This window comes from Colias eurytheme, chromosome 12 (assembly GCF_061535395.1).
Source record: "Colias eurytheme isolate Ceu_HAF_F1 chromosome 12, ilColEury1 Martin Lab GWU primary, whole genome shotgun sequence".
NCBI classification, from domain to species: domain Eukaryota; kingdom Metazoa; phylum Arthropoda; class Insecta; order Lepidoptera; family Pieridae; genus Colias; species Colias eurytheme.
In genome coordinates this window covers 3,841,272-3,855,027 of record NC_142991.1, presented here as the reverse complement: position 1 = coordinate 3,855,027, position 13,756 = coordinate 3,841,272, and the positions used below count along the sequence as shown (strand labels likewise).

Genomic DNA, 13,756 nt, shown 5'->3' with positions numbered 1-13,756 from the left:
ACCACACGACTGTACCCAGCAGAGCAAGGAAAGCAGACGTAGCTTGACAATAAGCTCTTCAATTAGCAATCTAATCAAGCTAAGTTAATTAGCAGGTGCAGCAAGCTATGTGGAGCACGGAGATGCGCAGTCGCCATTGTCCGACCGCTGCGCAGCGAATAACTAAACTCTGTTAGCGACTGTACCTCATAGGGCTGCTACCTCTCATCCTATTAAATTAATGCGAAAGCTTGTAGAAATAGATAGATGTACTGTATTATGTACACTTCTTGCAGGGTACGTTAGTGAAGCTGCAGGCTCCAGCTAATTTGGTAATTGGTGATATTGTAGAGCAATCGTAATATTTCAGAGTGCTACAGGTAAATTATGTGATAATAATCAAGTCGCTTTCTATTCTAGCATAATAATTAAGACTGATTTGAATACATATAACGAAAAATCAAGTAATAGTGTTATTCTTTGAAGAGCTTAGAATGTTCAACAATGAAGAGTGCATCCAACTCTAAGTTTTTTTATTTTTTATTTTTCTGTGTTTCCTCTTTGATTTTCTCTAACGATAAAATGTGATGTACTGAATCAACTATCAATTATAATAGTGCGGCAACAAAAACTGCACTGCGCTCCCAAATTACTGATCTTTACACTTGGAATATCTCAATAGCACAGCTTATAGGTAATATAGAAATGAATGTAAATTCTTAAGTATTATATCTTAATATCTACACTACTGTTGGCGAAATAAAAAAAAATCCTATAAACAGAGTGATATTTACTCTCTCTATGTATAATTAATATACCTATTTATAAAGCTTTTATGACACAGCTTAAAACATCAGAGCGGCAGCCCTGTGCCGTGTAACAGGGGAGGCATTTCCCACTGGTTTGCGTCTCGTTTATAAATGCTATTTTAACGCGGAAAAAAAGATTAATTAACTAATTGGGCTGCCCTGACATACCGGCTACGTTTTGCATGCAGCTTTATTATTTTCCTTGAATTTTACGCTTGCTACGAAAATTGCTTAGTAACTGGAATTTTGGTAAGGGAGAGGTAATTTTAGTTTAGTTCCTCGTTATTTTGAGATTTTTCTGATTTCACAAAATATGGTTTATATTCAGATTTTATTTTGATTATAATCCGTGGTATGATTCATGATACAGGATACATATTATCAATTGCAGGTTTTACAGTAATTAGTCGATATGATCTGATGATGACTTTGAACTACGAATACTAAAAAAAAAATACCATCTGTATCTTCAATTAATGAATATGTGAAAGGTAATATTATATACATAGTTTCCCACTATGTTATAAAAACAGCCTGTTTTTTTTTCTTTCATCATTTTCTTAATCTCTATATCTGCCGTGGTCTGCCACTGTTTCTGCACAATTAATTAATATAATATTATTATATGTCAAATTGTATCTCATCTATAGAGTAGGTAATTTATAATGTGTAAAAGAGTTAGGAACCTCTGTTTATAATGCTATTCTTATGGTCAGACACATAGATATGAGAATCTTTGAATTTAATCAATTTTAATTCATTTTGTCCTCGATGTCATATAACTTGTAACACAAGGCAAAGCCTAAAAACTAGAACTTAGCCATTAACTAGAACTTTCTTTCTTTCTAAAACTAAAAATTATAATTATTACATACAAAAGAATAGCTTTTATTAATCAAACAATCATCTAGGTATATATTTCAAAACTTTGTAAAAAGAACAATCATCTATTTTTTATTATATACCTAATTTGAATCAATTAAGGTTGGGTCGCCTAAGATCGGACGCATATGCCGAAAATTTTATACGTACTGTATTTTTTATTTTATTTCTCATGATTCGATGTCGTTTTTCTGTTGCGGTCAACTGTAAATTGATGCCAAAAAATATTGTTTAACCCCTAATTTTTTGGTTTGCGTAGATGCTATCTATCTAAGCAAATTTAGAGCCTAAAAAGCAGACTTTTTTCGACTTACCATAGTGAAGAAAATAACAGTTCGGCCGAAGATCGGACTATGTAGTATCTTCACTTCTATGCGTTTAATAATAATGTTAACATTAGGAAAACATCCGGACTTACGTCCATACATTGAGCATCAATGATTGAGTCAGGAAATTCCTCAAAAAAATTGACAAAGAAGTTTTTTTTTTATTGCGTTTTTTTTAGTCCGGTCTTCCCTCCTCATCCTAATTAAGTTTCTCAAACTTTTATCCTCCGTGTTCTAGGACTAAATAATGAAAATGTACCTAAGGTCTGATAGTCATAGCGTCATTGGATAGTTAAATATATTAAAAGTTAATAATTATTGCGCATTATTGCATAAGGCGCAGTCAAGAGCTAAACTTCGGTCCGATCTTCGGCATTGGGAGGGAAGATCGGATCTTGGGTTGTGAACGTCCTAGGCGTAATCAAAGTATACAGATGGAAAGAGGATTCGCTAATTCTGCCCCAAAATAATTAATTACATTATTTCAACGAAAGTACTCTCCACAATGAGCCATCAAAATTTTGTAGGTAAGATCGGATCGACGATTTTCGCCACAAAATACACCTTTTCTGCTGAATCACCTGTGTACACGTCCCGTCTGGTCGCTGGCCGGCCGCAGAGTGAAGAGAGGGGCAGAACAAAATGGCGGATCTAGTAGTGTTGGTAGCAGTAGAGAATATTGCCTAGTTTGCGAGTTATTCCATGCATCCGATCTTATGTCACATCCGATCTTAGGCGACCCAACCTTAATCAGCATGTCGTAACTCCTGGTTTTGGATCCGGATACAATAGTAGGGAATTCCCTAAAATATTTATTTTATGTATTGTTTTTCGTTTATATGTTACTAGCTTACCGCCTGCGGCTTCGCCCGCTTTGTCTAAAACCTAATAAATTATATACTAAAACTTTTCTCTTGAATCACTTTATCTATTAAAAAAACCGCATCAAAATCCGTTGCGTAGTTTTAAAGATTTAAGCATACAAAGGGACATAGGGATATAGGGACAGAGAAAGGGACTTTGTTTTACACTATGTAGTGATTTTGATCGAAGAGAAAAAACATCTTAGAAATAGCTTACAACGGATGTTTGTATAAAAACTTGAAGCTTTTCAATTAATATACTCAAACATTTAGTTATCAATAATTAAAGTACCTATTAAACAATAAAATTAAATGTTTCATTATAAAAACTACTTTGAACCTGTATTGGTATTTTCACATGTTTATTAAATATCCATAAATAAAACATTCTTATTGAATTTTGCGAAATTTATTAGCAAATATTTCTCTTTAAATAAAAAACTTTACTTTCATTGATATTCTACGAAGATAGCGGTAATCAGCCAAGTTTTAAACAAGTCTACATAACTTATCAGATACCGTACATTGCATTTTTTACTCTTAAACATTTTTTGTTTAAAAAATATTAAAACGAGTGTTAATTTAATCATAAGGTAATGAAGACTCTATTTGCTTGTAAAATATAATTAAATTGAAGACGTAACAATACGTTCATCTCTACTCTAGATCTTATTGTTTATGATTTTACGTAGCGGACGTCTGCACCCTTTTTTACATTTTATGAATGAAAATGTAATCTGTATCTTTTATATTTATTGTTTAATGTAGCTGTATTTTTATCAGCTAATTATTATCAATTTTTCAGAACAATGCAAAATGCATCCAAATATAGTCGAGCCAATTTAATAGGCAACATTTGACGTCTATCATACCTAATTTTATCTTCGAAGAGAGGTAACCTGCTTAAAAACATCGATTAAAGTGAATTAATCGATAAGGACTTGAAACATTTGTCAATGACAATGTAATGAGATACATAAACCTTTATGTATTGAGATGTTTATGTATCTCAATACATAAAGGTTTATGTATCTCATTGTAATATGTGTGTTAACTATCTACATACGAACTAATCACTATTCGCGCTAAAACCGAACGTTAGCTAAAATTTAGTTTTAATTAACAAATTTAATCAGTGCATTATCCGGGAGGTCTGGCATCCGTTGCATCTCAAACAATATGGCTCGAATGTTTAATTAGCGCATTGCGGCCCCACGGGAGGAGGGGGTTGGTGTTATTCATTAAAATGTTTGCGGAAACCCGTTTAGCGCCGTTGTGGTGGCCGCCCCGCGCCAGGGCTTGCAGTGGTCGGTAATTCGATTGTTTATTTCAATCTGATTGGTCGACAACTAGGAACTGTCTAAAACGGTATAATATATATAGATGATAGAACTGTGTAAACGGTATTATAATATAGGCTGTACTCTATTGTCTTTGGACAAGTAGGATGTGATGAGTGTATCATTATTTCACTTTTCCGCTTTCCTAAAAAAAACTTACTAAAAGCTTCTGTGTCAATTATTGTCAACTTTCAAGCCTTGAATTAGTATTCCATACAAGAGCCTATTATTTCTCTCAAAATGTGTTGTTTTTAACTTTAGCTATATTTTTATACAACATATTAATTGTAATACAAAAAAGTCACGATGAAGTATAATTAGAACAAGATATTAAACTAATTTATGCAGAACTCTACCATGTACCACTCTATAGCTCTACCTGAAATAAGTACTATTAACTGAATTATAGTTGTTATGTCGTTAATTTAGTTATAAGATAAAACGAAATTTAAAAGTAGAGAAGCATTTCATATAAATTTTAAGTTTCATTACACGTCATTAAATTTTTTAAACGTCAGAAATTAGTTTTCATTAAATTTCACATACATATTGTTTATAATCATTGCCATTAATTTCCAATTTCATGTGAGTTTCCGCATCTATCAGCCCTGTATGGGGGGTGGCGGCAACATTCATTTGCTCCCAGTAATCGGTGTTTCCGTTATCTGCAACCCACTTAGCGGACTTCGCTACTCTTGTCGTATTGCTTTGTGTGCTCACTAGCAAAGCACGCGGTTTCGTCTGCGGTGGCAATTTCATTTTAAGGTTTTGTACCTAGGTATATTGTTGAAATGAAATGAAAATTTGTGTTTTAGGGATCATATAATGCCTCGAATATGTGATAGAGTTTGGCTAGTTATAAATTTATAGTTAGTCTTAGTTATATATAGGGTGGATTTTATGGAAGATACCTATTGTATTTGCGATAAGTAAAGTTTGTGTTTGCAAAGAAAACAATTAATTTATTGTTCAATCATTTTATGTCTTACAAATTCCATTCAAATAAACCAAACAACAGACAGGAACAATTAATAAATCAAAACTTTGATAAGGAGGAAAAGATGTCGATTAATTTTAAGACGTTCTAAAAAGTTTAATATTACCTATATAACTATATATATTAGAAATAATTATTCTTATCTCTAACTAACAACTTAGTTTGTCTATAAAAAATAATTACGATATTAAAATTCTGTCTGTGCATATTAAATATTCGTCCTTCGATGTAATGTACTAAACTAATATTTAATTAAAGTCTAAAATTAGACGGCAAAGAATAAAATTAATTACAAACCGTATACAAAAATAACCACTTATCTATAATTAAAATGTAATTATCATAAATGGCTGCGCATTTCAAAAATAATTATTCCCATACCGAAGCGAGTGAACGCAGTCGCAAAAGCGCACGATTTTAAATTAATAACGCTACGCCCATAATCACATTTTAATTAGAGCATTGACAACCGATATCTCATTAACAGGCACGGTGTTAAATTAACCACGTTTATACAGAATTTATATTTACGGGCATAACTTAATCTACACCTATTCGAAATACTACCCCTCGCAGAGTGATCTGATTGGCTGGATTTTCCAACCCCTGCCGCGCTCGGCCAATCCCACACCTCAATTCTATTGTGAGGGGGTGGAGCTAGGGAGATTTTCACCACTGTACCCCGGCAGAATCAAACAGTCTACCACGGATTATCTCTCACGCGGGTCTCAGATCGTCGACTATTCGATGGTGAAATATCGCGGTGAACTTTTGTGACGTTTGCGAAATCGGCTATATTGGCGGACGATTTGATTCGATAGAGCGTCGAATTATGACTTTTGTGTGCATTTAGTTTGAAGATTATTTGAGGGTGTGTTTGAAATAATGGCTGGGCCGTATTTGTCTCCGTTGCCGGGAGATCTGCTGACGGAATACATGTTTGGTCGTCGAAGGCAGAGAAGAAACAGAACCACGTTTACGCCTCAACAGCTGAGCGAGTTGGAGTCGTTGTTTCAAAAAACTCATTACCCAGATGTGTTCTTGAGGGAGGAAGTCGCTTTGAGGATCAGTCTCTCGGAAGCTAGAGTGCAAGTACGTGACAAAATAACGTTTATTATGTTTGCGAGTTTAGTTTCTAAGTATAAAATTCTCTTCCCATAATTGAAAAGTTTTGCTACAGTTTACTCATCGTTTGCGTTCGTTGTGTATCGATATGTTTTTCATTTTATGAAAATGTATAAAAAAATAAGTTATGAAATTTATTGAAAATAATTTATAATAATAGAACTTATCTCATGTTTCTTATTCCAGCTTATTTATTACCTAACACTATTTGAGTTTTGAAAATGTAGAGCCTTTAATATTTCTTTTCGTTTTTTTAAATGTCTAATTAACAACATACTTTCATAATGTTGTTACTGTATTTATTGTAAATTGTGTTGAATTTAAATGTTTCCTTGCGTTCAAATATTTTCATGAAAAATTATTTACATGCATTTGTTTACTTAAATAATGACTTCATTTATGATATCGTGCCTCTTTTTTAATTACGAGAGACATTAAATTGTCTATCTGAATTGACTGTATTTACGTAGATTAGTAATAGTATAAATAAAATTAACAAAATAGATGTTCATATTATTATAGTTAATTTCTCCTACAATACAGACCTATAAAGTTCTTCCCTTTTTAATTTATAATGTATTTTCTTGCAGGTATGGTTCCAAAACCGTCGAGCGAAATGGCGTAAGCAGGCTCGTTTGCAGCTTTTGCAAGATGCTTGGAGAATGCGCTGCTTGGGTCTGGGTACACCACCATTGGGATTGCCTGGTGAGTCTGATAAAGATTATAACCAAAGAATAACAAGAAAACATAGTATAGCTTCGATAATTATTAAGGTTTTTTTTTTAGTTTAGTTTCTAAGTATGGTTGTCTATAAGGTTGTGGGCAAAATGAAATTGTACCAATCTGCTTAAAACATACCTATACTTAGGTATTGACGGAAAATCTTTACAAATTACCGTCATTATAGTTTTGAAATTGCACTGCGATATAGAATAAATCAGGAAGCAACTATGAAACAGTAAATTATACCTATCTAATATTAAATTATTTATGTTTATAGAAATAAAGTCTTTGAGTTTAATACTAAGATTAATTTAAATTAAATATAACAAAGAGTTTTACTAACCCAAGAGATGAAGTCAAATAAACAATAATTACCAAATGTTAGGTGTGCGATGCCGATAGGTACTTACCTACATTAATTTAAGATCTATAATAAAAATAGAGATAAATGTATTAGGAAATAAGATGAATAAGTTTAATTAAATTAAGCAATAGCATCATAATTTGCGATATTTGCGAACGGATTAACCGTTACATTGAATATAACTGAAAAATCCGTGATGCTCAAATGCAGACGTTTAGTTTATGTTTTTCGATTTTGGCGTACCTAATTTTGAAATAGTGTGTGGATTTTTTAAGAAAAATCCTATTATGGCTATACTATAAACTTGAAGTACTAACTTATTTCAAAAGACTTTTATTATACGATATACGAATACAATTGCAATTAAAAATAAATTTAACGCCCTCTCACCAGCAATCGTATTAAGTAACGTAATTTTAATCCTTTCTAATAAATAAAAATCATTTACAGGTCACAAGCCTCCAGATTCGTCGCCAGAGCGCACAGATTCGCCATCGAATAAATCGCCAGAACCGCCACTAGAAACCAACCCAGAACTCAAGTCACCGCGCCCCGATGCGTACAACGGGAACATTCCAGAGCACCCGCAAATGCCACACGAAATGCCACCCATGCCATACCCCAACGAAGACGGCAGGATGATGCAACAGCCATACTCTTTCCCGCCGTTACTCATGCCACAACTAGACGCCACGGACAACGTGCCAACTGATCTACGCGTGCCAACCAAAAACACCAACTGCCATTGCGTGCCAATAGAAGAGCCACAGAACTTAGCGTACCCCAGAAGGGAAAAAGAGACCAGTGAAAGTGATAGCGATTCAGAAATCGATCTCACCTCGCATTCCAAAGACGATGATTTGAGAGAATCGGAACGGCTAGCCAATAGAATTGCCACTAGCATCTTCAGAAGCGACACAGTGCTACACGATTTAGTCCCGAACGACCTCAGTATGGGAACAAGCAAAAACGTCCCCACCGACCGTACTCTTAGAAACAATATCATGTAGGCATCAATGTGATATATTTGTCATTTCTAGTCATAACGTAATCTTTGTCTATTTTATATTGTAGATACATTTATTTTTACACGTACTATTATGAGCCTTTGTAGATAGCATTGTAGTATGCTTATGTATATGGGTATAGGATAAGCGTTTTGTTTCATGTTTTAATGTAGTAGTAGAGGTAATAAATAATAAATAGTTAAACACATTCATATTTTGTATATTTTATTTCAATTTATTTACATAAATACTACACATAGAATAATCACAAATAATGGTCCCTAAATATACTTATATTACCTACTTATTTACAATTTTTCTTTAAATTGTATATTTTATGTGTTGACAACATTTAAAAAACGTTAACTATAGAAATATTCCAGTAAAAATTTTATCAATTCGGTAACAAAACATAAAAAATCAAACAACAGGTTTTTAGCAACAGCCAGATAACAATGTTTTTTAAGAAATATTTTTATACATTATCAAAAAACACCAAAAATGCCATATTACATTCTATCTAAGTTCGAAGTGTACTTAATTTGCAAATCCCATAAGATCTAAGTACTTAAACTACAAAGTTTTAATTACGACACATTCTTCTGACACTTATATGAAATTATTTTTTCCAAATAAATTACTAAAATATCAGTTTATAAGTTAATGTGTCGTATACAATTCACATTCCGGTACTCAAGTACCTATATAATTCATAATCTATGCAAAAGTAAATAGTAATTACAATACAAAACTTTGTGCGTGTAAAATTTAAAGGAATAAAATCTTTTATAACTCGTAGAAATAGTATAATACTTTGGGGTATTTTAAAAATTAGAGACTTTTTAACAAATAATTTTCGTTTATAAGGGAGATTATGGACACGTTTGTTCATTAAAATTTTAAAAGTATAGGTAAATTAAACATAAGTAAATTCATGAGCCAAAATTGCCTTGTCAGTTTGACTAGTCTTCTTTATGAACATGGGCGTAGCCACGGTGGGGCAGGGTGGGGCACTTGCCCCACCCTGGCTCTGACCTGGAAGGTACCTAACCAAATCTAAAAAACGTAATTATCTAGGTACTGACTACAAAACTTAATATCCGTTAAAAAATTCTCACTCGAAAGTTGTCAGGCGACACAAAAAAAATGCGATCTAAACAAAAAGCTTGCGCTTCTATGTTACATGATTTAAACCACTTTTGGTGCCAGAAAAAGTAGTGTAGTAGTGTTACGCCATTCAAAGCTGTTTTTATTTAGCCAAATTCGAACTAAATTTCCCATCCAATTTCACTTTTGTTTTAGGATAAGTTACTGACCATAAAAGCACAAAATGCTGACAGATCCAGGTGGAGCTACGCTCGCAATCTTACATAAAAGTTTTTGGCCGATATCTCGGAAACTATCCATTTTAAGGCAAAAAATATTGGGAATTTTTTTTAGGTAGTAAAATTTTACATCTTTTATACTTTGTAAACTTTTTGTAAAACTTTCCGTTTACGATTTATGGCCTATTTAATGAGCCGGTTAATCATCTTTGGCAAGTAACTCTTTAAATATTTGATTAATCAATGAAATGCATAGGCGTTAATATATTATACATATTATGCATTATCCATTTATTAAGATTACTTTATTTGAAACTTTTTTTTCTAATGCTTTTTGAGTTATTTAACGTTTGGCGATAAATAGTAAATTTCAAGTTACCTATGTATGTTTCGTATATATTTCGTACAACTAAATAATATTGAGTAGTTATTTTATATTCGGATGCAAGAATAAAATTAAGGAAAATATTTTAAAAAATGTATTAAAAATTTTCTATAAGTAAAAAAAAAAACAAAAATTTTGCCGTTTCGGAAACGGTGAAAATCCACTTGCATTGGAAATTTCTTCTTCGTTTTTATTACATCCGTAAAAAAACTTTTGGCCTGCCACGTCACCCGCCGAGCGGTGGCATTTCTACATTATACGTGGAACAACTCAAAAAATATGGGCACTAGAAAAAAAATTTCAAACAAAACTTGTATAGAATAAAGTGACCTAAAAACTATGTACATTGTACATACATGCATTTTATTCATTAATCCAATATTTTAACGATCAACCGGTTCATCAAATAGGCCATAAACCGTAGGGGGAATCCGGGAGACTTGCCCAGGTGGGAGAGTTGAACCACTTTCAATAACTTTTTAAATTAGGTGCCAAATTACGCCAAGTGGCAAACAAATGAAAGCGCGTAACCCGCCAATCACAAGCAACTCACAATTTTGAGTGATAACAGACGCGTTCGACCGTGAGTTCCGAAAAAGTGGTTTCATCGTCGCGGAGTGAATTTTTTTGGCTTTGTTGTTTTAATTGCTATGCATTCATTTATGAAGGTATATATCAAAAACCTACGTTATTGCATAACTAGATCATCATATTTTATCGTACGTTCAGTGTTGTTCTCCAGTTGATAGTGGATTTGTTGGAAAAAATCAAGATATGGCCTTGGGTCGGGTGTGGGAGAGTTGAACCAGTCTGCAGTCGGGAGACTTGAACAATGGTTTAACTCTCCCTTTGCAGTTTTTATACTATTTAAGTTAGCTTTTGTTTTGTTTTAGAAAGGAAATGCCATTTCAGAATAAGCCTAAGGAAGGTAGTCGTCGCAGGAAACCGTTTAGGTACTAAGTCTCATTGAAAGCGCAGTCAGAGAAATAAAGAGTGGCAAATCTATTCGTCAAATTGCAATCATGTATGGGATAGGCAAAAGCACTTTAAGGTATTAACTGTTAGGTGAATAAAAGTTAACACCTTTGCAAGACAAGGGGAGCCAATACAAATGCTCCCGGATGTTCAATGTAAATAAAGAGAAATTGCTCGTTCGTTAATTATTGACCTGCAGTAAAATGCACTATGGTTTAACCATAAAACAAGCAATGCAACTAGCATTCGGCTACGCCAAATTCCTCCAAAGTGAACATCCAAGAGGAAAATATTGAAGAAATAGGCAAATAGGCACATATTAATTAATAGTAAGAAATGTCTTTAAATTAGTTTTGTAGATTTACCTATTTAGCAGTAGATACCTCAAAACGAGTATTTAATTAATAAAAAGAAGCGAATGTTATGTTTAGGAGAAAAAACTGAAAATTTTTTTCACTAAATTGTTTAGAAGATGATTATGAATAATCTAGTTATTGTTAAATGTGTCTAAATGATACATAACTAATGAATAATATGCTTTATTTGCGTCATTTCTCCTCTCTAAAAAGGTATGGGCAAGTGTCCCGCACCTGATGGGCAAGTGTCCCACCGGTTGGGGAGACTTGAATCAAAACTAATTTTTTATTACAACTTAGTTTACTATCTTCTCCTTGCAACTTTTATTTTCAGAATAGTATAAAATCTTAGCCAGATAATAAGGCTTCCATATGGTGAAGATCTTAAAGCCCTCCAGGTCACTGATCAGATTTTATAGAGTTTTTAGTAAAAAGCGGTTCAAGTCTCCCGGACTCCCCCTAAATAGTAAGTTTTACAAAAAATTTTACATGGTATAAAATATGCGAAATTTTACTTTCTACAATAAAGTCTAAGCAACTTTTGCCCTAAAGTGGATAGTTTTCGAGATATCGGTCAAAAACTATAAGATTGCGAGCAAAGCTCCACCTGGATCTGTCTGCATTTTGTGTTTTTATGGTCAATAAGTGACCATTAACCTAAAACAAACATGAAATCGGAAGTGCAAGGTTTTGCTTTATTTACTGAGTTATTTAAAATGGTTTATTTTTCTATTTACATCTTAATATATATAAATCTCGTGTCACAATGTTTGTCCTCAATGGACTCCTAAACCACTTAACCGATTATAATAAAATTCGCACACCATGTGCAGTTCGATCCAACTTGAGAGATAGGATAGTTTAAACATGTAGGTACCACGGGCGAAGCCGGGGCGGACCGCTAGTAGACCTATATTTTATGGTAAAAAGGAATCATATTATTGTATTAGACAGATAAACTATATAATATAGGGATGAAATTTGCAACATAAACGGCTGTAGGTATCTTTTGTTTGTTTTGATTTATTCATTATTATTTCAGCTTGATACCGCCACCCGTTCTTGAAAAAAAAGGTAGGTATTTTTAGACAGACAGCCAGACGCACAACAAAGTCTGCCTGTCGGACGTCGGTGTCAACACACTTTTTCTCAGGAACGCGTAGAGTTATCAAGCTGAAATTTATGTCTACGGTCTCTTAAAGCTGTGAAAAACTCGAAACTTATAAGCCAACGCAATCAAAAGATACAGCCATTTTATGCTGCAAATTATCGCAAATTTCGACATTCGCAAGGGAATCAAAACCTACATTGTACTTCCCGTGAACACAGAGTCTTAAAATTTGGTTAAAAGCAATGTCTTATAGCACAGATAAAGGAAAAATTGCTAAAACATACATTTTAGAGTTAGTTACAACATAATAAAAAGTAGGTTCGTTCGGAGCCCTCGGTGCGCGACCCTACTCGCACTTGGCCGGTTTTTTTTGCCCCACCCTGTGCCCATGGCTAGCTACGCCCATGTTTATGAATATCAGTCTTCTATCATAAAAAACGTATAAAAAACCATGACTGCATTTTTTAATAGACATACCTACTTACATATTATTTAGATATAATGAATCTGTCCAAAGAATTAAAAATTATTTTTAAATATTGTCTACAAATCGAAAGCGGTAAAAGATATAATATGCTTAAGTATATTTATCTCATGGCTTTACAAAATAATGTCATGGCCTTTTTAGAGACATTCTTTTGTTATTTTGTGTTCGAATTATTCCTATAAATCCTTGTTTTAATTTATATATATAATATTATGTCGTTAAGTTTATTTTTAGTGTCGTATTTGTGAAGTCGCATACCACTTGTGGGGTTTTTTTTGAGTTTTCATCGACATTTTCATATGTTACACTGATCGATTGATTAATTATACGTCTAAACTCTTCTTAACTTACTTTTTTTAAATATGTCGAACTTTTTACATCTTGGTTATATCGCCACTATAGACAAACATTTGATGTCAATTTTAGAGCACCGTAATTTGGTCCCAACTCATTATAATAATATTATGACAATATTATGATAGCAATATAATAATTATTATCTATAAATATTAACAACAATAAAATTTAAAATGCATTTAATTGTTGCATTGCTTCTATTAAAATATGGGCCTACTAGTCAGTCCATAACTCATCCACCCTTCTATTAAAATTACAAACCAAAACAATGACGTCATCATATACATAAGTTAAATAAAGGCATCTAGCGTCATATTGTGAACACCAAGCAGGTGACAGTACATC

At 33.0% G+C, this 13,756-nt stretch overlaps 1 protein-coding gene across 1 annotated transcript; it reads left to right on the top strand.

The window, feature by feature from the left end:
- Positions 1 to 6,074: 6,074 nt before the first annotated feature.
- On the top strand, positions 6,075 to 8,450 carry LOC149903897 (uncharacterized). Its single transcript, XM_090108287.1, has 3 exons — positions 6,075 to 6,288; positions 6,912 to 7,026; positions 7,859 to 8,450. Exons 1-3 carry the CDS (start codon positions 6,082 to 6,084, stop codon positions 8,416 to 8,418), a joined length of 882 nt encoding a protein of 293 aa, XP_089964413.1. The 5' UTR covers positions 6,075 to 6,081; the 3' UTR covers positions 8,419 to 8,450.
- The last annotated feature ends 5,306 nt before the right edge of the window (positions 8,451 to 13,756 follow it).

Excerpts from the sequence above, each read along its gene's own strand:
- LOC149903897 (XM_090108287.1), top strand. The coding sequence starts at position 6,082 with ATGGCTGGGCCGTATTTGTCTCCGTTGCCGGGAGATCTGCTGACGGAA. Across the intron at positions 6,289-6,911 it reads TCTCGGAAGCTAGAGTGCAA|GTATGGTTCCAAAACCGTCG; the intron begins GTACGTGACAAA and ends ATTTTCTTGCAG. Across the intron at positions 7,027-7,858 it reads ACCACCATTGGGATTGCCTG|GTCACAAGCCTCCAGATTCG; the intron begins GTGAGTCTGATA and ends AATCATTTACAG.